The 21,242-nt window shown below is 34.7% G+C and overlaps 1 protein-coding gene across 4 annotated transcripts in view; it reads left to right on the top strand.

Annotated features, from left to right (window-relative positions):
• LOC137249768 (zinc finger protein 34-like) overlaps nucleotides 1-17,303 on the top strand; it is a 155,392-nt gene extending 138,089 nt beyond the window's left edge. For all 4 annotated transcript variants that reach the window (XM_067781655.1, XM_067781656.1, XM_067781653.1 and 1 more), the window contains one exon: nucleotides 16,863-17,303. Coding sequence is in view for 1 of the 4 variants with exons in the window: in XM_067781653.1 (XP_067637754.1) it covers nucleotides 16,863-16,866 (4 nt within the window). In the remaining 3 variants the exon portion in view is untranslated. The remainder of the gene's footprint in view (nucleotides 1-16,862) is intronic.
• Nucleotides 17,304-21,242: the final 3,939 nt, after the last annotated feature.

Below are 21,242 nucleotides of genomic sequence, written 5' to 3'. Positions count from 1 at the left end.
GCTTGACCCGTTCGTGAGACATACGTAATTAAAGGGAGCCATCTTTTTGGTTTTTTCGAATAACGGTAAATTGCTAATATCTCAAAAACGGTACCATAGAATCAAAAATGAACTCGATTTTCGAAATCAGGGGGTGGTTTTACATACGAATTTCATAACGGCGTCTCTGGTAAATTTTGGCCGTCGACCAGTGTTATGCGTGTATATGCTGGAAGGAAGCATCTCATAAGAATATATTTGAGAAAAAGCGTTGAATATGAGTTATTAGTTATGAGTAAGTATACAAAAAAATGCATTGGATCCACTATTGCTGGATGGAGGCGTGTGAAGACAAAGGGCGTCACACGAGGACGTGTGACATGGTAGGATGGCCGCAAGAAATTGGACGGCTTCTTAGTTTAGATACCTCGGTCAAGACTGACCGAGTGCGAACAGAGCCACACGAGGACGTGTGACTTGTCAGAATGGCCGTGTCGGAATCCTTAATGATATGTCTGGCAATAATGTATTGCCAGTACGGAACAATGGTGGTACACTTGTTTGGAAAAACACTTGTTCGGAAAAACACTTGTCAAATAATACCTGTTGGAGAAAAGAAACTACGCAATATTGTAAATTAAAATCATAGTGAGCTAGGAAAAGTGAATAGGAAGCTTTGAAAAGCAAAATGTGTTTTAGGACAGTTTCTAAATTAAAAGTGCGTACACAAGTCGTATACGCGGAGAATAATAAAAAAAGTGTAACCACCGGCGTATCGCTATATATCTGATATATAGAGAAAAATAATTACTATGGAAGATTCGACATATATTTAAACACCTTGATAAATATTAAAACAATTCAAAGTGAAACATGAGTTAAGTTGTATTAAAGTTAAAATAACAAGAACAATACAGTACCCTACAGCGTGTCCCACCGAAATAAGTTTTAAGGAAACTGCACTAAATAAGCTGTGAGCTTTTTTTCTTAGAAATACTTTTTTGACAATTTTTAAAAAGGAGCCTTAATATTTTAAACTTTATTAAGTATGTAATTCCATAAGTATAAAGTTGAAATTTACATTCAAATTATTTCCATACCATGCTTAATATTTTTGCTACCATGTTCAAAATGTTTGTTTTGTAGCTGCACAAAATAAGCTGTGAGCCACTGTATATATTCCTTCACACAGCAGAACTAGATATGTGTGTGCACGCTTCAATGGAAATTTGTATACTTTTCTGCATGGTATAAACAAGAAGGTAGTTCCACTCAAAATGTTGTGACATATTTGAAGATTTTTGAAGTTTTAATGTTTGTTGTTTTGCAAGAAGCGTCGCCATACCGTTACAGTTTAAGGCGAAATTGTAGTTTTTCGGGATGGAAATTTCCTTCAGGATGAAAACGCAATGGTCATCTCAGACAATAATAATATGCTTTAGGACGATTAATTTGCATACATATCTACTGAGAATACAGTAAAACATGCAATTTTATTGAAAAATAGTGTATAATGACTCATACATTGGTTAATGACTCACATATATATGGCAGCTTGATCCCTAAACAGGAAAAAATACAAGAAAAATCCTGTTTTTCTACCATAGCCCTATTATCATGCCTATACACTTGATATTTCCGAAGGCATGTTGAGAAAAAGTGTACCTCCAAAGTCTGCAGTGAGTAGTAGGTGTTTAATTTGTTACGTTTGTGGGACGCCACATCCATGTCAATGCTAAAAGGACATAGCATGTATATAAGCGGGGCTTGCCCCACGGTGACCCCTGGTACAACGGGCAAACAAACTCTCATAACTAGTGGAGAGCTACAGGGCAACTTTCTCCCTAAAAAATGGTTTAACAATTCCCTCCTCAAGCGCTACGCTTAAATAATACAGCAAATAAAAAATGTGGACTTGTAGCCAATTTATCACCATTTCATAAAAATTGCGTTTATGTATGATAAACTGTTTAGAAATTGCGGTATCGGTTTATAAGGACCTCCTTTGGGCAATCAATTGACAAACGTGTATGTTTTGTCAACATGTTCTGAGCAAAAGTACAGGCACTTAAGCAGGCTATATTTCCTTGCTTTGTATACTTCGATCCATGAAAAGAAGGTAGTTCCACTCAAAAAATTTTGACGTATTTGGGGATTTTTAAAGTTTCATAATGTTTGTTGTTTTGCCAAAAGCGTTGCCATACCGCTAGTGTTTAAGGCGAAATTGTGGTTTTTCGAGGTGGAAATTTCCTTTAGGACGAAATCGCAATGGTCATCTGAGACAATAATAATATGCTTTAGCACCATTTATGTGCATATATATCGATTGAGAATACAGTAAAACATGCAATTTAATTGAAAAATAGTGGATAATTACTCATACATTGGTTAACGACTCATATCTTTATGGTAGCTTGACCCCTAGACAGAAAAAAAAATACACGAAAAATCCTGTTATTCTAGCATGGCCCTATTATCATGCCCCTACAGTGGATATTTCTCAAGGCATGTTCAGAAAAAGTGCATAAGTCTGCACATCTATGTCAATGCTAAAAGGGCTCAGAATGTGTATAGGCGGGGCTGCCCCAAGGTGACCCCTGGTACAACGGGCAATAACTAGTGGCTAACCTGCAGAGCTACAGGGTAATATTCTCCCTAAGAAATGGTTTAACAATTCCTTCCTAAAGCGCAACGCTTGAATTATACAATAAATAAAAAAATAAAAAATGTGGCTTTGTAGCCAATTTATCAAGCAATTGCGTTGTCGGTTTATAAGGACCTCCTTTGAGCAAGCAATTGACAAATTTGTATGTTTTGTCAAAATGTTCTGAGCAAACGTACGTTTGGTAATAAGCCAAATATTTATTTTATTTTTTAAAAATATTATGTTATTTATTTTTGAGTTTAAATATTTTCCAACTAATTAGAATTTTCATTTTTTGAAGTTATTCAAAAATTTTAAGTTAACACGAAAACTCAATTAAAAATTATTTTAAAAATTAAAGTAAAGAGTACAAAATAGTAAACACTATATTTACTCCCCCTCCAAGAAAATTTGAAACAAACAAATTATTAATTAATATTAAATGTAACCTTTTTTGTTTTTTGTTGTTTAATGTATTTGTATTTAAATTAGTGTTAATAAGTATGTTTGCTGGTTTAAGTAAATCAATTGAAATATTTTTAATAGTATTTTTGTATTGAATTGTAAATGTTTTATGTTTCTTAGAGATAATTTTAAAAGGTCCTTCATAAGGTGATTCTAAATTAGATTTACGAAGAACTTTAACAAAAACATACTCACAATTTTCTAATTGTTTAGGAACGAAAAAATTTTCTTTGTTATGATGAAAAACTTTGAACGAACAAGCGAAAAATATTCTCTTATTTTATGAAGAGCGTCATTAGAAAAATCATACTCTTTATTACTATTTGAAATAATTAATTCACCAGGTATTCTAAGTGTTTGGCCATAAACAAGTTCAGCAGATGAACATTTTAAATCTTCTTTAATACAAGTTCGTAAACCAAGTAGAATGAATGGTAAAATGTCAGACCAATGAACCGAGTCGTTTGATGCTATAATTGCTGCTTTTAAAGTTCGATGAAATCTCTCTATCATGCCATTTGCTTGGGGATGGTAAGGAGATGTATGAATTTTATGAGAACCTAAAAGTTTAGTTAATTCCGTAAAAAAATTTTGAAGTGAATTGTGAACCTTGATCTACTGTAATATTTAATGGTATACCAAATCGTGCTATATAATTTTGAATAAACGTTTTTACTATAGTATTTGTTGAAATATCTTTAAGTGGATAAGCTTCAGGCCAACGTGAAAATCTATCAATAATTGTTAAAATATAACAATTTTCATTTGAAACTGGAAGAGGTCCAACAATATCCATATGAATATGTTCAAAACGACCTGATGGTATTTGAATTTTTTGAATAGGAGATTTAGTATGTCTTGAAATTTTGGATTTTTGACAATTGATGCAAGATGAAGTCCAATCGTTAATTACTTTACGCATGTTAGGCCAATAATATTTATTTTGAATTAATTTTCTAGTTGTTCTTATACTTGGGTGAGATAATGAGTGAATTTTGTCAAATATAATTCTTCTCATAGAATGTGGAACATAAGGTCGAAAAGGTTGTAGAGAAACATCACACCATATGTTTAAATTAGTAACTGGAATATGAATTTCTTTCAAATTATTTTTAGAATTTTGATCAGAAATGGTTTTTTGTAAAAATATATCAGTTTGTTGTTCTTTATATAAAGTTTCTAAATTTATATCTTGAGTTGAAATTGCATTTATTTCTGGAATACGGGAAAGTGTGTCGGCAACTATGTTTTCTTTTCCACGTATATATTGAATATCATTTGTAAATTGAGCAATATATTCAAGATGACGTAGTTGACGAGGAGATCTATCTACTTTAGAATTTAGAACATGAATTAAAGGTTTATGATCAGTATAAATTGTAAAAGTTCTACCTTCAAGAAAATGTTTAAAATGTTTAATTGAATTATAAATTGCCAAAAGTTCACGATCAAATGTGGAATATTTAGTTTCTGTTGTGGTTAATTTTCTTGAAAAATAAGCTAAGGGTTCTAGTATATTATTGCTAGTTTGTTGAAGAACTGCTCCAATAGCAACATTTGATGCATCTACTGCCAATGATAAAGTACCATTTTTGTCGAAATGTGTAAGTAAAGTATTTTTAGCAAAAAGCTTTTAACATTTTCGAAAGCTGTTGTGGTTTCATTTGTCCAATTTAATTGTTTGAGTTTGTTTTTAATTGCATGTGTTAACATTTCATGCAGAGGACTAAGTTCTGTTGCTAACATTTTAATATATCTGTGATAGTAATTTATCATACCTAAAAATTTTTGTAATTTATTTATAGAAATTGGTTTTTCAAAATTTGTTATGATTTCAATTCTATCTAAAGATGGTTTAATACCTTCGCCTGAAATTTCGTAACTTAAGAAATTTAATTTATTTACACCGAGAGTACATTTTGAAGGTTTGATATTTAAATTATATTCTTCAAGTCTTTTGAAAACTGATTTCAAATGTTTTATATGTTGATCTTCATTATCACTGGCAATAAGAATGTCATCAATGTATGTAAATACAAAATCGAAATCAGAAAACACTTCATTAATAAAGCGTTGGAAAGTTTGAGCACTGTTTCGTAAACCGAAAGGCATTCTTACAAATTCAAACATTCCAAAAGGGGTAGTTATTGCAGTTTTATGAATGTCTTCTTCTGCCATTGTAATTTGGTGGTAAGCACGCACAAGATCAATTTTGGAAAAAAATTTTTTGTTTTTTAAATCAATTGTTAAATCGTGGATATGTGGTAAAGGATACCGATCTGGTGTAGTAATAAAATTAAGTCTTCGATAGTCTCCGCAAGGTCTCCAATCATTTGGTTCTTTTTTATGAACGAGATGAAGTGGAGATGCAATAGGAGAATTTGAGGGTCTGCATATACCAGTTTTAACTAAAAATTCAAATTCAGTTTTAGCAATTTTAAGTTTGATTGGATCAAGACGTCTGGGTTTCGAAAATGGTAAAATATACCTTTTGTTTCTATCCTGTGAACCGTATGGTGTTTAACTTTTTTAGTATAATCTGGTTCGCAGGTAATAGATGGAAATTCATTAAGTAATTTTGAAAACTTATTTTCGACAATAGGAATTTTGAGTGAGAAAATATCAGAAAATCCAGAAGATCCAGCAACTTTAATTTTTGTAGTGGAATCCATTATTTCTTTATTTTTTATATTGACAATAATTCCGAATTTTTCTAAAAAGTTTGCTCCTAAAATTGCTGTATCAATGTTCGCAATAATGAATGGAAATTCAAAATCTCTTCTTAAACCTAAATCAATTTTAAGTAGTTTTGTACCGAAAGTTTCAATTGAAGAACCGTTTGCTGCAGTCAAAGTAAGATCCGAATTTCTTTTATAAATTTTAAATTTAGAAAAAGGAATAACTGATACAACTGCGCCGGTGTCGATAACAAAATTAAGTTTATTGAATTTATCAAATATGAATAGGCGACGAGTAGGTTTAATAATAGTTCCATTATCCGTCACCGTCTAATGGATCGTTTCAGTTTAAATTTTGTTCGGAATTTGAATTGTGATTTTGATTAAAATTGCATGGGGATATACATTTAAGAGCGTTATTCTTAAATTTTTTGAGATACCAACAAATATTTGTTTGTGAAGTAAAATTACTATTGTTTGAAAAATTTCTTGATCTTGAAAAATTTCGAGATTTAGATCTATTTCTATCTTTAGATCTTGAACGGATTTGTAATTGATTAATATCATTAGAAATTTTATTTAAATTTTGATAAATAGCCGTAGTTAATTCAGTTAAATTTTTAACGCATTGTTCTAAAATATTATTATTTATACTCGAAACTATAGGAGATTTAGAAGAATGAGGTTTGTTGATTAAATCAAAAAGTTTGTCAGCTAAAATAATTACTTCATCTTTATTTTTATTGTTACTAGAAGTTAAATGGATTTGTATTTCTTGTGGCAATGTACGAATCCATAATTTGAAAAGTAATTCTTGACTTACATTGAAGTCAGTACCTAAAAGTGATTTCGTAAATCTGAATAATTCAGATGGTGAACGATCACCAAGTTCAGTTTTTGAAAATAATTGTTCTAATCGTTTTTCTTCGCTAAGAGAAAATCTTTCACATAAAATTTTTTTGATTGTATCATATTTATTGAAAAGAGGAGGAGGGTTAATGATGTCAAAAATTTTAGAAATAGTATCTCGTTGAAGGGTAATTAGAACATTTTGAAATTTTAAATTATCATCAGTGATATTATTAATTTCAAATTGTCCTTCAACAAGTAAAAACCAGGCATAGGGAGATTCTTGCCAAAATTGTGGTAATTTAATAGATTTAGTAGAAGAAACATTTGTAAAGTTATTTTGTGTTGAAGTATCTCGTGTTATATTAGAGATGTTGTTTTGTGTTGTATTAATGTTAGAATTTTGAGCTGTATTCTGAGTCATTGTGTTATTTGTATAGTTGTTGTTTCGATTTTCCGAATTTGTAAAATTACGGGTTCGTATTGGTGAACGTAGAACCATATGAAAAAAAAAATTTAAATGAAAAATTTGAAAATTAGAAAATATTTAAGAATTTTTTTGGAAAGGGAGCTAAAAATTTAAATACAATATTTAATTTTATATAAAAAATAAGTAAATTTAAATAACTTATATTAAAATTTTTAAGATATAAAAATAGTCTTAAAATAAATTGAAAATTTAAAGGGTTTAAAATTTTAATTTGAATTATAATTGAAAATTTTAAATTTAATATTAAAATAAAAATTATACTTACATAAAATTAAATTTAATAAAAAAAAATATTAAAATTAATAAGTAGTTGATTGATGATTGCAAAGATTTTAAGTGAATCAATTGCGTTTTTTTGACGTGATGACAATTAAATACATCGTTGTTGCTGTCTATGCAATGGCTTTGTTATGCAATGGCGTTGTAATTAGTGAAGAGGACGTTAAAGGTTACGAGTGATTCCAACAAATGGTATACAAAATGACGATGTTTCGTTGAGTATTAAAATACTTCGATATATGAATGAATTGTAGGGAGGAATTAGCGGTATTATCTTAATGAATTTTAAGTTTAATATATACGACAGCAAATGATGTTAATCTAATTCAAACATTTTCGCATATTCTTTCAGTTCTTCAATATTGATTTAAATATCAGATAGGACGTGAAAATATAATGTCAATGGGTCAGCGGTTCTTTAAAATTATTTTAAGCTTCTTAGTTTTGTTATTAATAAACACGATTTTCGTTTAGGTACACAATTTCTTGGTCTCTTTTATTAAAATTAAGTGGCAGTTTAATTTAAATTCATTGAGTTTTGCATTGAATAATTCTTATAGATATTAAATCTGCTTTATTTTATTTTTTAGTATATTAATTTACAAATCACACATTTGTTTGTTAGAGCTTTGTTAGTGGTGAGGGTTTTTGTCATAGCACTGATGTATTGTGATGATGGTGTTTTTACTTGACCCATCAGACGTAATATATATGTACATCCAATTAAATATTATCTTCTGAATTTGGTTCAGGTAACTAAAACAAATTTTCTTTGATAGCACGTCACTTAGTTGCACTTTTATTTGCGGTATTTTATTGGTCAATAGCTTTGCGATACTAAAGCGTCACATTCAGTAATTGTTCACATATAGCCTTATATAAAAATTTAGGTCCGTTGGTAGAATCGCCAGTATATTTGGTAATAAGCCAAATATTTATTTTATTTTTTAAAAATATTATGTTATTTATTTTTGAGTTTAAATATTTTCCAACTAATTAGAATTTTCATTTTTTGAAGTTATTCAAAAATTTTAAGTTAACACGAAAACTCAATTAAAAATTATTTTAAAAATTAAAGTAAAGAGTACAAAATAGTTAACACTATAGTACGGACACTTAAGGCTATATCTTTTGCTTTGTATACTTCGATCCATGTTTCTTCCACCAAAACAATTTGCGGGACCTCGAAAAACTTATTAAAAACCTTCTTTTCTAGGCTGATATTTCGTATTAAAATATTCCCAAGGCATGGGGCTCATTTTTTTTATTTTTTTTATTTAAAATAACTATGAAAGTTATTTAGTCGTATTCGTTAATATGAAATCTATCAAAATTAGAAAAATTCGTAACATTTTTCAATCTGATAGCTTGTTTTTGGTTTAATTCCCTACAAGACGGTGGTAACTAGTTCACCCACACATTCAAAGCTTTTTTCGCTCTCCACTAACACATGTAACATTCCATACTGTCATCGAAATGACAGTGTAATTTTTAATGACAGTTCAGAAGTTATTCCGCAAAACCTTTATTTTATTTTGTGTGAATTTATATTGTTTTATCTCATTTTAAACTACTATACACGCGTAATTTTCGATTATAAATTTAATAAGATAAAAAAGAAGTTCAGACCCATTGTATAGATCGGCAGCTCTCTCTTAACCTGGTGTGTTAAGGGATTTGCAAGCATCCCTTGACTATAAAAGAAAAAATTCTGTGTGTCTGTTTCACTAATAGACGAGGATCTGGTGACCCCAAGCTCCTCATGGAACTTGGTGGTGGAGAGGGAGCGATGTCCTGAAGGTTTAATGTGGCCACAAAAATCGGTAATAGGCTAGTTGAGGGCAGGGATGCACCTTAACGTTAAGCTAATCGTTTATCAAAAAATTTCCACCGTTTCCGTTGAAACACTTCTAAATATTATCGATAAAGAAATTATCAAGATAAATTGTATCTCGTTTTTAACCGAAACAAAAACCTTTCGTTAAGGTTAAAAACGTTAACAAAAACGTGATACTTTATATTTGAATTGTGCTGGCAATGCTATAGCCAATGGTGAAGCCGTAAGGTGGTAACAGCGAGCGGACATACACACAAACTCCATACAATTTGTTTGTGTAATTCGTTTGTGGTAATGTCAAAAATACTCTGAGAAATGTTCGTACTGTCAAAATTCATGAGAAAAGTTGCAATCAGCTTGGCCAATGCTTTCACCTTTAATGACTACGCCATCAAAATGGATAATATAGCATTGCCAGCATAGTTTGAAATTAATAATCAACATAAACGATTTGATTTCGTTTTGATATGGCAGAAAACGAAACAAAATCATTTCGTTAATTTGACGTTCTTAACGTTAATAAACGAAACGAAATGACTTTGTTTCGTTTACTAACGTTAATTATCGTAACGAAATGATATCGGTTCGTTGGTTAAGCATGCCTGGTTGAGGGGTCGACTGCTAATACGCTACCAAAAATATCGAGAGAGGTGTCAAAAGACACGTTTTGACATCAGTATTAATAATCCGAAGGCGGAAAATAAAAATATTAACTCGTTCAAAAGATATTAACGAAAAACCGAAAAAAGACCCGCGGCCGCGCTTATAAAAAATAACCCTGGGCTACGCCATGCCAAGTCCGACTATGTGGTATAACCGTGGTACTGGTGATGCACAATTTTCTTTGTGGGTACAAACACAGCAACAACCACATGAAAATCGCCAACTTCGACTGCAAATATCTCCGGACATAGATAAAATTTTTCTTGGTAGCGTATTAGCAGTCGACCTCTCAACTAGACTATTACCATTTTTTATAAGCGCGGTCGAAGGCCACCAACGCAGAAAGGTGTTCTGCGCAAAAATACTATATATACCATCCCCGGTTTCGGAGCGCTGCGGGCCATTTTTCGTTTTTTTGGAAATAACTTGTGACAGAAATAAAACTTTGAATTTCCGCTCTCGGATTCGAGGTCCTGGGATCAAAACGCGTCTTTTGACACATCTCCCGATATTTTTGGTCGGATTTTTGCAGTTGTGAGCTAAAGTAAACAATTACCAAGACGCGTCCTTTGATACCTCTTTCAATATTTTTGGAAGCGTATTAGCAGTGTCACGCTGTCGTAAAGAATTACCAAATCGTTCCCGAGATGGTCGGGCTAGCACCTTAATGTGTTACCGGAGCGTGCCGGATCTGTATCCGGCAAAGGACCATCACATCGATAACACTCCTCAAAGCCTTCGGGGAGCAACCTTATCGCCACAACAACAACAACAGGCGTTTGTACGCTTAGGCCAAGTTCACATTATCAGGTATGAAATAGTGAATATTAGCATTTATGGCAAAGTCTAATGCTGTTCATTCCAGAATTTCCCTTGGATATGAAATGTGTTCAAAGAGAAAGCAGAAAGAAACGCAACAACGCAACGCTACCACTTACCTGTTTGGATACCTTAGGATTGAAACTGAATTTAGAGCAATTTAACTAAAAACCTTAGAACGGTGAATTTAATACTCGTATTATAGATAACATAAAAGCAAAATCATTAAAGTAAAATCTTGAATGTTTACAGCAATTCTTGACGTTTTAAATCTTCATATGTTTTTCGATTTACTACATTCCCTAGAGAAAGAAGCTTTAAACTCTTCTTCCTGATCAGCTATCCAACGTTCACTTTGCTTTGAAGCTAGCCGAACCTTTTAGGGAGTGTTATCGATGTTGATGGCCTTTGCCGAATACAAATCCGGTATGTTCCGGGAATAAAGCACCATTAAGGTACCAGCCCAACCATCTCGGGAAAGATTAGCATGAGCATATTAAACCTTCTAGACCATACCGCCATATTATGCAGGCAATGAGTTTTGAATTCGAAATCAAAAAAAGATATGTAGCTGCCTTCAAAATTTTTATGATTGTGTAGTATAAGAACTAATCATCATAATAAGGTATTCAGGAGTAAAGAACACGCATTCATCATTCATGAAAACAAATAGTGTTGAACATTTACAAGACCGTCGACTGAATATATTGACACAGCTGCCAGCTCATTGTGCATAAGTACACTATGTGCCAACTGATCAATGGGAATCTGATGTAAGCGTAAATATCTGGTAATAACGTAAATAACGTGGTTATTATACTTGTACTTACAGTTGAAAGAGAATGTATGCAAGATCATGAATACGTACGTAGAAAATCAAATTGGAAAAGCGGCCGAAGCTATTAGTTACTCTGTACAAGAGAAATTTTCAGATGGTGATGTTATACTAACAATTGACTGGTGAGTCTAAACATCTATCGCATATGCATATCGTTGGTGAAAGTAAAAAAGTTGCATATTATATTTAATACCGAGATAGCAACATAATCACTTAACCTATTTTGTGACTAAGAATTAAATAATGTCACGATTAGTTTTTTAGTCAAGATCGTTTCCTCGACTATTCGACTGTAAAACAATTAAAACTTTATTAACAATGACACGGAGGAAGCAAGGCAGTTATCCGCAAGGTATAAAGAAAAATGCAAGCAAATTAAGAAGTCTGCTAGAAAAGACAAGAGGGAATGGGCTGACACATTAGCAAGTCGAGCTGAAACGGCAGCCAGATTAAATAATATGAGGGAACTCTATGAGATTAGTAGGGAACTCACCGGAAAATACAGGAGTGGTCAAAAACCAGTAAAAGACTTAAACGGAAATCTTATTACTGAAAGCGAACAACAAATGAGTGTATGGGTGGAACACTTCAAGAAAGTATTAAATAATCCTGTAGGTGAAGCGACCTTAAATTCCAACACTATTGCTGCAAACTACAACAGCCAACCCCACTTCAATGGGGTAAACAGCGCGCCCCCTACGAAAAATGAAATAATTTCAGCAATCAAGTCCTTAAAAAAGGGCAAGGCCCCAGGAACTGATGACATATATGCTGAATACCTCATAGCAGATCCAGATACCGCAGCTGAAACCTTACTTCCAATCTTCCGTCAGGTATGGGAAGAAGAATCCTACCCTCGTCAGTGGAATGAAGGCATACTTGTAAAAGTCGCAAAAAAGGGAGATACCTCTGATTGTAACAACTACAGAGGTATCACCTTACTCTCGATTCCTAGCAAAGTGTTCTCCACGATCTTACTGTCCCGAATTCAAGAGGCGGTGTATGGAACTCTAAGAGAAAATCAGTTTGGCTTTAGACAAAACCGATCCTGTGTTGATCTAATAAATACCGTCCGAATCATTGTTGAACAATGCTGTGAATACAGAACATCAGCTTATTTACTTTTTATCGACTTTAAAAAGGCTTTTGATAGTCTCGACAGGAAATATATTTGGGAAATACTACGAAAACGAGGGATGCCCAATAAAATAATCAACATTATAAAGGCAATGTATGCCGAATTTAAGTGCCGGGTCAGTCACGATGGGCGCCTCTCAGAACCCTTCGAAATTAAAAGCGGGGTGCGACAGGGATACATACTCTCGCCGCTCTTGTTTATCTTGGCATTAGACGAGATTATGAGGAACGCAGAAAATGGTGGACACGGTGTACAGTGGACGCCTTTTACTCAGCTAGGGGATTTAGAATATGCAGACGATGTCTGTCTGCTAAGCCACAGAAGTACTGACCTTCAACACAATTTAGAAGCTGTCAACACACATGCAAAGGAGGCCGGACTAAGCATCAATACAGCGAAAACCAAAGTCATAAGATGCGGCTATAGTATTTCATCAAGGCCATTGACGCTTACGGTTGACGAAAATGAAATCGAAGGTGTAGAGTCCGTTGTTTATCTTGGTAGTATTGTCTCAAATAAGATCGGTGCAGATGAGGACGTTCAGTCTCGCATAAACAAAGCAAGAATGGTTTTTGGGCAACTGGCAAACGTGTGGAGGTCCAGCCAAATATCTTTAAAAACGAAGCTTCGACTGTTTAATTCGAATGTTAAATCAGTACTGTTTTATGCTTGCGAGACGTGGAAAAGCTCAACTTCAATTCAGAAACGTCTACAAGTTTTTATTAATAAATGTCTGCGCCGAATCCTGAAAATTCGATGGCCGGAAAGAATTTCAAATGACGACTTATGGTCTAGAACAAATCAACCTAAGGCTACCACAGAAATAACCAAGCGTAAATGGTCGTGGATTGGTCACACTCTCAGAAGACCTCCAGTAAATATAGCCAGACAAGCATTGCGATGGAATCCACAAGGAAGCCGACGACCTGGTGCACCTGCGAAAACTTGGCGCAGAACTGTGGATAAAGAACTCGAAGACGCAGGATATACGAGGAATGACATCACAAGAACTGCACCTAACAGAATAAGATTTAAGTCGGTGGTCGAGGTGCTCCAATAGGAGTTGAGGAGGATGATGATGATGATGAACAATTAACTTAATTGTCCAAGTCAAGGAAAATGTGGGTGTGATGTTCGATTAGGATCTTCATTTTGGAGAGGATGCAACCGCAATTGTACCGAAAATCCAGAGCGGTGCAAAACAGAACGAGCACGTCCTCAGTGATATCCACAAACAGGCGTCGAACCTCTATGCCGGAATTGGCCGGCGAATCCAGTTCTTAAAGAAAATACCAAGAACTCCAGAAGAGGACGCCCTCTCCCTAGGGAAACGCGAGTCACTCTAGCTCAACTTCGATGTGGATACTGTAAAATATTAAACTCTTACCTATTCAGAATCAACCCCGTCATACAATATGTATGTCCCGCTTGCAATGTGGCCCCACATGACACTAACCATCTTTTCAACTGTATTGTCGAACCAACGCCTCTAACACGTCTCATTATAGTCCACCCCTGTTGAAACACCAAGTTCCTTGAACTCCCGTTAGAGGACATTGATGACAATTTGAGATTGGTCGCACCTATTGGATAGGGCGAAGCACTTTGCAACAACAACAACAACAACAACCACTCGTCTATTAAGCCCTCATCTCCTTCACAGTACCTCATCCAAGCCTACTTCCTTGATGGACCCTAGAAGTTTTCTTGTCTTGAGGGATTGAATGTGGAAATGATCTGGCCATGGTGGGCCCATAAACTTAGCCCTACGTCTTGAGATTGCGTCGCATTCCAGGAGGATATGGATCACAAAATCAGCATGTACTATTCGATAGTATGCCCAGTTTCTGCATACGTTCAGTTCTACAATGTCCTGTAAAATAACTGTTAGGATTCTTTCGTTTTCCTTCGAGAGGCCTATTATTTCCGTGTAACGACTTGTGCTATAAGCTCCTAACAGTATTGCGCCAGTGTTCTTTTCTCTTTCCCTCTCCTCTACTAATAAATGCACATGTGAGCCAACAACTAGGAACGGCCCGGAATAGATGGGTCGTGCAGTTGCTGCCTCTCTGTCCAGGTTTTCCGCCTGCTCATTACCCTCTATTCCCCTATGGCCTGGGACCCAGGCCAACAGTACTACGTTGTGTGCTCCTAATTGATTCAGCTTTTCTATGCACTCAAGGACCAGTGCTGAATTTATTTCGAACGCCCCAATTGAGTTTGACAATTGTTTTATGGGAGTACCCGCGCTGAAGGTTCATCTTAGCGCACTGACTTATGGCTCTCCGCTTGAAAAATGTAACTTAAGCGCCTTGTTGCTGTTATTTTAGCAATGTTTCGCCCCACTTAAAAGCTGCGACCGATCACAAATTGTCATCAATATCCTCTAACAGGAGTCCAAGGAAACTAGCTGTTTCGACAGGGGTGGACCATAATGAAAGGGGTGTTAGAGGCGTTGGTTCCACATTACAATTAAAGAGATGGTTGGTGTGATGTGGGACACATTGCAAGCGGGGCATACATTTTGTATCTCGGGGTTGATTGTGGATATGTAAGAGTTTAACCTGTTACAGTATCCAGAACGAAGTTGAGCCAGAGTGACTCGCGTTTCCTTGGGGAGTATGCGTTCCTCTTCCGCAAGTTTTGGGTACTGTTCCCTGAGTACTGGATTCACCGGGCAATTCCCGGCATAAAGGTCCGACGCCTGTTTGTGGAGTTCACCAAGGACCTGCTTGTGTTTTTTTGCTTCATATGGCTGAGTTCTCAGGTGCCGTATTTCCTCAACATGCTTCCTTAAGTCCCTAGGCGGTGTTGGCTCATCAATCAGATGTCTGTTGGGATGCCCAGGTTTCTGGGTATTCAACAGGAACTGTTTGGTTAGCATCTCATTTCTCTCCCTGATGGGGAGTATTCTCGCCTCATTATGTAGATGGTGTTCTGGGGACATAAGAAGACAGCCCGTGGCAGTTCTGAGCGCAGTATTTTGGTAGTCCTGTAGCTTCTTCCAGTGGGTGGTTTTTAGGCTTGGCGACCATATAGGGGACGCGTAGCACGCAAACGGCTGGCCAATTGCTTTGTATGTGGTAATGAGCGTTTCAAATGTAATAATTACACTTCGCTGATTTCAGTAATCGTGGCACTAGATGCGGGAGTAGTCGTGGGAGTAACTAACTACGTGATTACACTATTCAACGACTTTTAATATCGGAAGGTAGACCAGCACCACAACAATAGTCCCGAACAACAACAACAACAACTGGATCCCCTTTAGCCACTATTTTTTAGATGGTTAGCAAGTTTGATGGCTTTTTCAACCTCTTTGCCGATGATGGTAATGGGAGACGGTATATAATGGTAATGTGCGCGCCCCGTGGCCTGCCGCCTGGATTTAGTTGGATAACCTAGGGTGGGATAATATAGAAGGTTCAAGTTTTATCGATGTTGATGATCCTTTGCCAGATATATATCTGGTCCGTCCCAGTAACAAGCACCATTGAGAAGCAATCTCAACCATCTCGAGAGCGATTTAACATGGCCACATTGAACTTTCTTAGCCATCCCGACCACCCCCTAGTTCCATCAGGAACCTGGGGTCGCCAGAGCCTGGTCTGCCAAAGAAACAGAAAAGAGAAGCTATAAATTGCGCTAGTAGCCCTTGAATCCTTTCGGTGGTGCACCAAACAAGTATATTCTGTACTAGGATATGATCAACTTGGAGACAACCAAACGTTTATTTTCATGTCCAACACGGAACTGGTGCTCGACCCTGCTACTAAAGAAGGATAGGCGTAGTCATATCAATTCGTTCCCGTGTTACTCGGGGAAAGCAGTTTTAGCGGTACTCTGCCCTTTTTAAAATTGAATATCCATTCAAGGACTTCAGATAATTTATTAAACAGTCGTCATCTGCATTTATTTGTTTTTGTAGCACGTCTAATTTACTTCGTAACATCAATCAATTATCCCTTGTTAGAATTTTATGTTCTCTATAAATGCAATAGCGAAGTATCTTCGGGTACCCCTGATTCTGGTTATCTGAAATCTCCTTGAGTCCCTTGTGCCATTGGCCTCTCAGCAAATACCTAATTGTCGAGCCCTATTTATAGGAAACTTTTCAGTTTACATATGTATATTAAAAACTTTTAATCTATCCTTACTGATATTAGTTTCTTCCTCATTCTAGTTAATTTGATTTTGACGATGTGCGCATAGCAATATCCCAAATATTCAAGCTGTGGCTGTAAGAAGAACATACATTTGCTCAAATTACACGAAAACTGCGACAACTATCCATCCGACTTTTTAGTACCACATATAAGGCCGTAACAAGTATATTATGGGAAAGGGTCAAGACCAAAGGCTCAACATTACCGGTATTATACCTACAAAACTCATATTGTTCTGCAAACTGATGTTGAATGACACCACCAGCGCAGGGAAAATTGAGCAGCATCACTCTGAGCTTCGAAAAAAGGTTTCAAAAAGGGCACGACTATAAATAGACGTTAATGTGTTTATGTAGCTTGTACATATCATTATACACATATGTAAAGCTTACTAGAGTAATAAGGAAATAATTTAAATTGTAAAAAAACATTGTAAATATGAATTATTAATAATTAAATATTATTTAAACAAAAAGGACGCGTTTCATTCATCCAAAAAGCGATTTGACAGAAGGTAACCGGTACGGGTAACCGATAGGCCAGTTACCTGTGTTGTTGTTGTTGCATATGCCTTGGTTAGCGATAACGAAAACATACCTAATGAAGTAACTTAAAAATGTAAATAACATCGAGCGAGAAGGAATGTCGAAAACACAATAGGTAAGAGCGAGAAAGAGAGTCACACGTACACTATTTTGAGAGAGCGCGTGCGTTACCCTTTTTACGACAGCAATGTAAAAGTCATTAAGACCAAGTTATTGGTGACGATTAAGTAATCGATTAGGTAACGGGTACCTGTCTTGTAGGGTTGTCATTGTCCCCGCAAAAGTCAAGTGGCTAACGTCACACTAAATGGAACTACCTCCATTTTTTGTATCATGCTTCGATCCAAGTTTCTTCCACCAAAGCAATTTTCGGGAGCTCGAAAATCTTATTACAAACTTTCTTTTCTAGGCTGATGTTCCGTATTTAAATATTTCCAAGGTATGCGGCTCATTTTTTTGTTCTTTTTATTTAAAATAACTGAAAGTAATTTAATCGTATCCTTTAAGATGAAATCCATCAAAATTAGAAAAATTCGTAACATTTTTCAGTCTGGTAGCTTGTTTTTGGTGAAATTGTCATTGTCCCCGCAAAAGTCAAATGCGAGGTAGAGACTCAATAAGCGAATTTGTGTTCTAGTAATCACAAATAAAGTGAACAAAACTCCAAAATTAACTATTTTATATTGAAAAAAAATAAATTTTTTCAGATTTATACAAACTATAAACATAGATCATATACACGGATAAATAAACGGCAATAATGGGTGTGTGTGCAAAATGCAATTCCACAATAAGAGGGGAAAGTGGAATAGCATGTGAAGGAGTGTGTAGGAAAGTGTACCATGAGACCCTACAATGCTCAGGAGTAGATAAATATAGCGCAAAAATTATTGGTGAAAAAAACAACATGATACGATTTATGTGTGACGAATGTATAACATACATACAAAACGTCGACCTGGTGCTACAAGATATGCAGATGAGTGTAAAAAAAAATAACTCTATATTAAATGAATACAAGAGCGAATTCGAAGAAACTATGAAAAAAAGCCAAAATGAGATAAAGTCATTATTGGAAACAGTTGAAACGCGGTATACACAGCGTATTGCAATGATGGAAAAATCTCAGAAATTATTTGAAAAAAAAATTGGAGAAGTAAAAAACTTATATGAAATGGTTGAAGAAGTAAAAAACAAAACTGAAACAATCGGCAAAGACAACGAAAAGGTGCATAGTGAAATCAAAAAGCTGAACAACAACACTAATGAAATACAAATGTCATATGCAGAAACTATTAAAAACAATATAAAGAAAATGGCATTGCCAGAGTTAAAAAACGATGTTGCAATAATTGTGAAACCCAAAGTGAAGCAAGCGGTTGAAAAAACGAAAATAGACCTGAACAGCAAAGTTGATCCCAAAGATTTGAATATTTCGAAAATTGTATCAAAAAATAATGGTGTAATGGTGATTCATAGTCAAAATAATGATGAACGCAAAAAAATCAAAGATGCCATTGAAAAAAACATTGGCAAGGAATATGAAATAAAAGTGCCAAATTCAATTCGTCCAAGCTTTTTAATTGCAGGAATGAATTTTAAATACGAAAACAGCGATTTAATAGAATCAATAAAGAAGCAAAATATCAACCTGATCCAAGGCTCATTAAAAGTATTGAAGCAGTTTGAAAGAAATCGAGGCAACATAAAGGTGTATAATGCAATCATCGAAATAGATAAAGAGGATTTTACAAAGGTTCTTGCCGCAGAGCGAATAAATATCGGGTGGGATAGATGTAAAGTCTTCGATGCTATTAATGTACTAATGTGCTACAAATGCAAAGGATTTAATCATAAATCAGCCGACTGTAAAAACGAAGAAGCTTGCCACAAATGCCACGGAAAACACAACGATAAAACATGTGAAGAAAATCCAATTAACAAGTGTCTACATTGCATAAAAGCGAACACAAACTTAAACCTAGCTTTAGACATAAATCATGATACATTTGACAGGAACTGTCACTGCTACAATAATAAACTAGAGATAAAAAAACAAAAATTAGGATATTAGCAACTAAATGAAGATGCAGAAAGCTCACAAAAAATATATAATGACAAATTCAAGAAACCCAAAAATAAACTAAAATGTATATATCTTAACACAAATAGTATCACAGCTAACAAAAATGAAGTTGAAATAATGATCGAGGAAGAAAATCCAGATATTGTACTTTGTGCAGAAACACATACTACGGAGGATGTATATGACTCGGAACTGGAGATTGCTGGGTTCAATCATATTAGATGCGACTCGCATAGTCGTCACACCTGTGGTGTCTTAACCTATATTCATAAGAAAATTGATTTCAAAGTTATATTCAATAGGAGCATAGGTAATAATATATGGTGTATTGTGTTTGAAACAATACGATGTATAACTAAGTGGAGGGTTTGTGCGTTATATCACTCACCAAACACCAGTGATGCCGAATTCATAAGACATATTAATGAGGTGATGGGAGATTGCTTTTCTGAAAGCGGCAACAATATCGTTATTGGCGACTTTAATATAAATGTCAATACACACACAACATACTCGAGACAGCTAATTAGGACATTCGAATCACTAGCAATGTATCAATTAATTAATTTCAATACAAGAATAACAGAAACAACGCAAACGAGAATAGAATCGAATTTGGATTCGCATAAAATATCGGATCATGAAACTATTTCATTCAAACTACCAATTCAAAAGAAGTACCAAATGAGAATCTATGAAAACCGCGTGTGTTGGAATAACTATGCAAAAGACCACTTAGTAAATATCCTTAGAACTTACAACTTAGCTGAACTAAACAACTGCGAAGTTAGCCTAAAGGTCCAAAGAATAAACAACATCCTTAATGACGTAATGGCCACTTTAACATATAAAAAGCGAGTACATGTTAAATTCATTAATAAATGGTACGACCATGAACTAACAGAGTTGAATAAGCTGAAGTATGAACAATTTAAAATAGCAGAGAGAACCAATAATTGGGATAACTATATTACAATAAAACGATATTACAAAAAAGCAGTTAAAATAAAAAAGAAAACATTTATGGAAAACAAAATCTCAAGAAATACTAATAACCAAAAGTTAATGTGGAAATGTCTAAAAGACGCCATAAATTTGAGTAGTGAGGTAACACAAATTCAAAAAATTTCTATAAATGGTGCACTTATTGAAGATGATTATGAAATAGCAACTGAATTAAACCGTTACTTTAATGAGAGCATAATCGGAATCAGAGATAGCATTGAAATCTTCGAAGCAGGTGGAAATCAAATGGAGATAAGCAGAAGCTTGTTTAAATTGAAGGAAATAGATGTTGAAGAAATTATGAGAGTTACAACGAAATTAAAAAACAAGTACGGAGGAAAAAAATTAGTAACGGAAGGTGTATTAAAAGACAGCATGGAGTACTTAGGATATACCTACACATGTGTAATTAATGAAAGTTTCCAATTTGATGTATTTCCAGACTGCTGGAAGACCTCAGTAATTGTACCTGTGGAAAAAGTAAAGGGAACAATTAAACCAGAGGAGATACGACCTATAAATACCTTACCTAGCGATGAGAAAATAATAGAAACTGTAGTTAAGAACCAATTGCTGGATTACTTAAATAAATACGAAATTATTATAAAGAAGCAGTCGGGGTTTAGATCAAAACACTCGTGTGAAACTGCACTTAACCTGGTAATTGCAGAATGGAAAGAAAGTAGAACGAAGAAACAATTTACAATTTCAGTTTTCCTCGACCTAAAAAGAGCTTTCGAAACAGTAGACAGAGATATTCT

This window comes from Eurosta solidaginis, chromosome 4, assembly GCF_040869045.1.
Source record: "Eurosta solidaginis isolate ZX-2024a chromosome 4, ASM4086904v1, whole genome shotgun sequence".
In the NCBI taxonomy this organism is placed as follows: Eukaryota; Metazoa; Arthropoda; class Insecta; order Diptera; family Tephritidae; genus Eurosta; species Eurosta solidaginis.
Note: the sequence above shows the minus strand (reverse complement) of the source record. Positions and strands in the feature narration are given on the sequence as shown.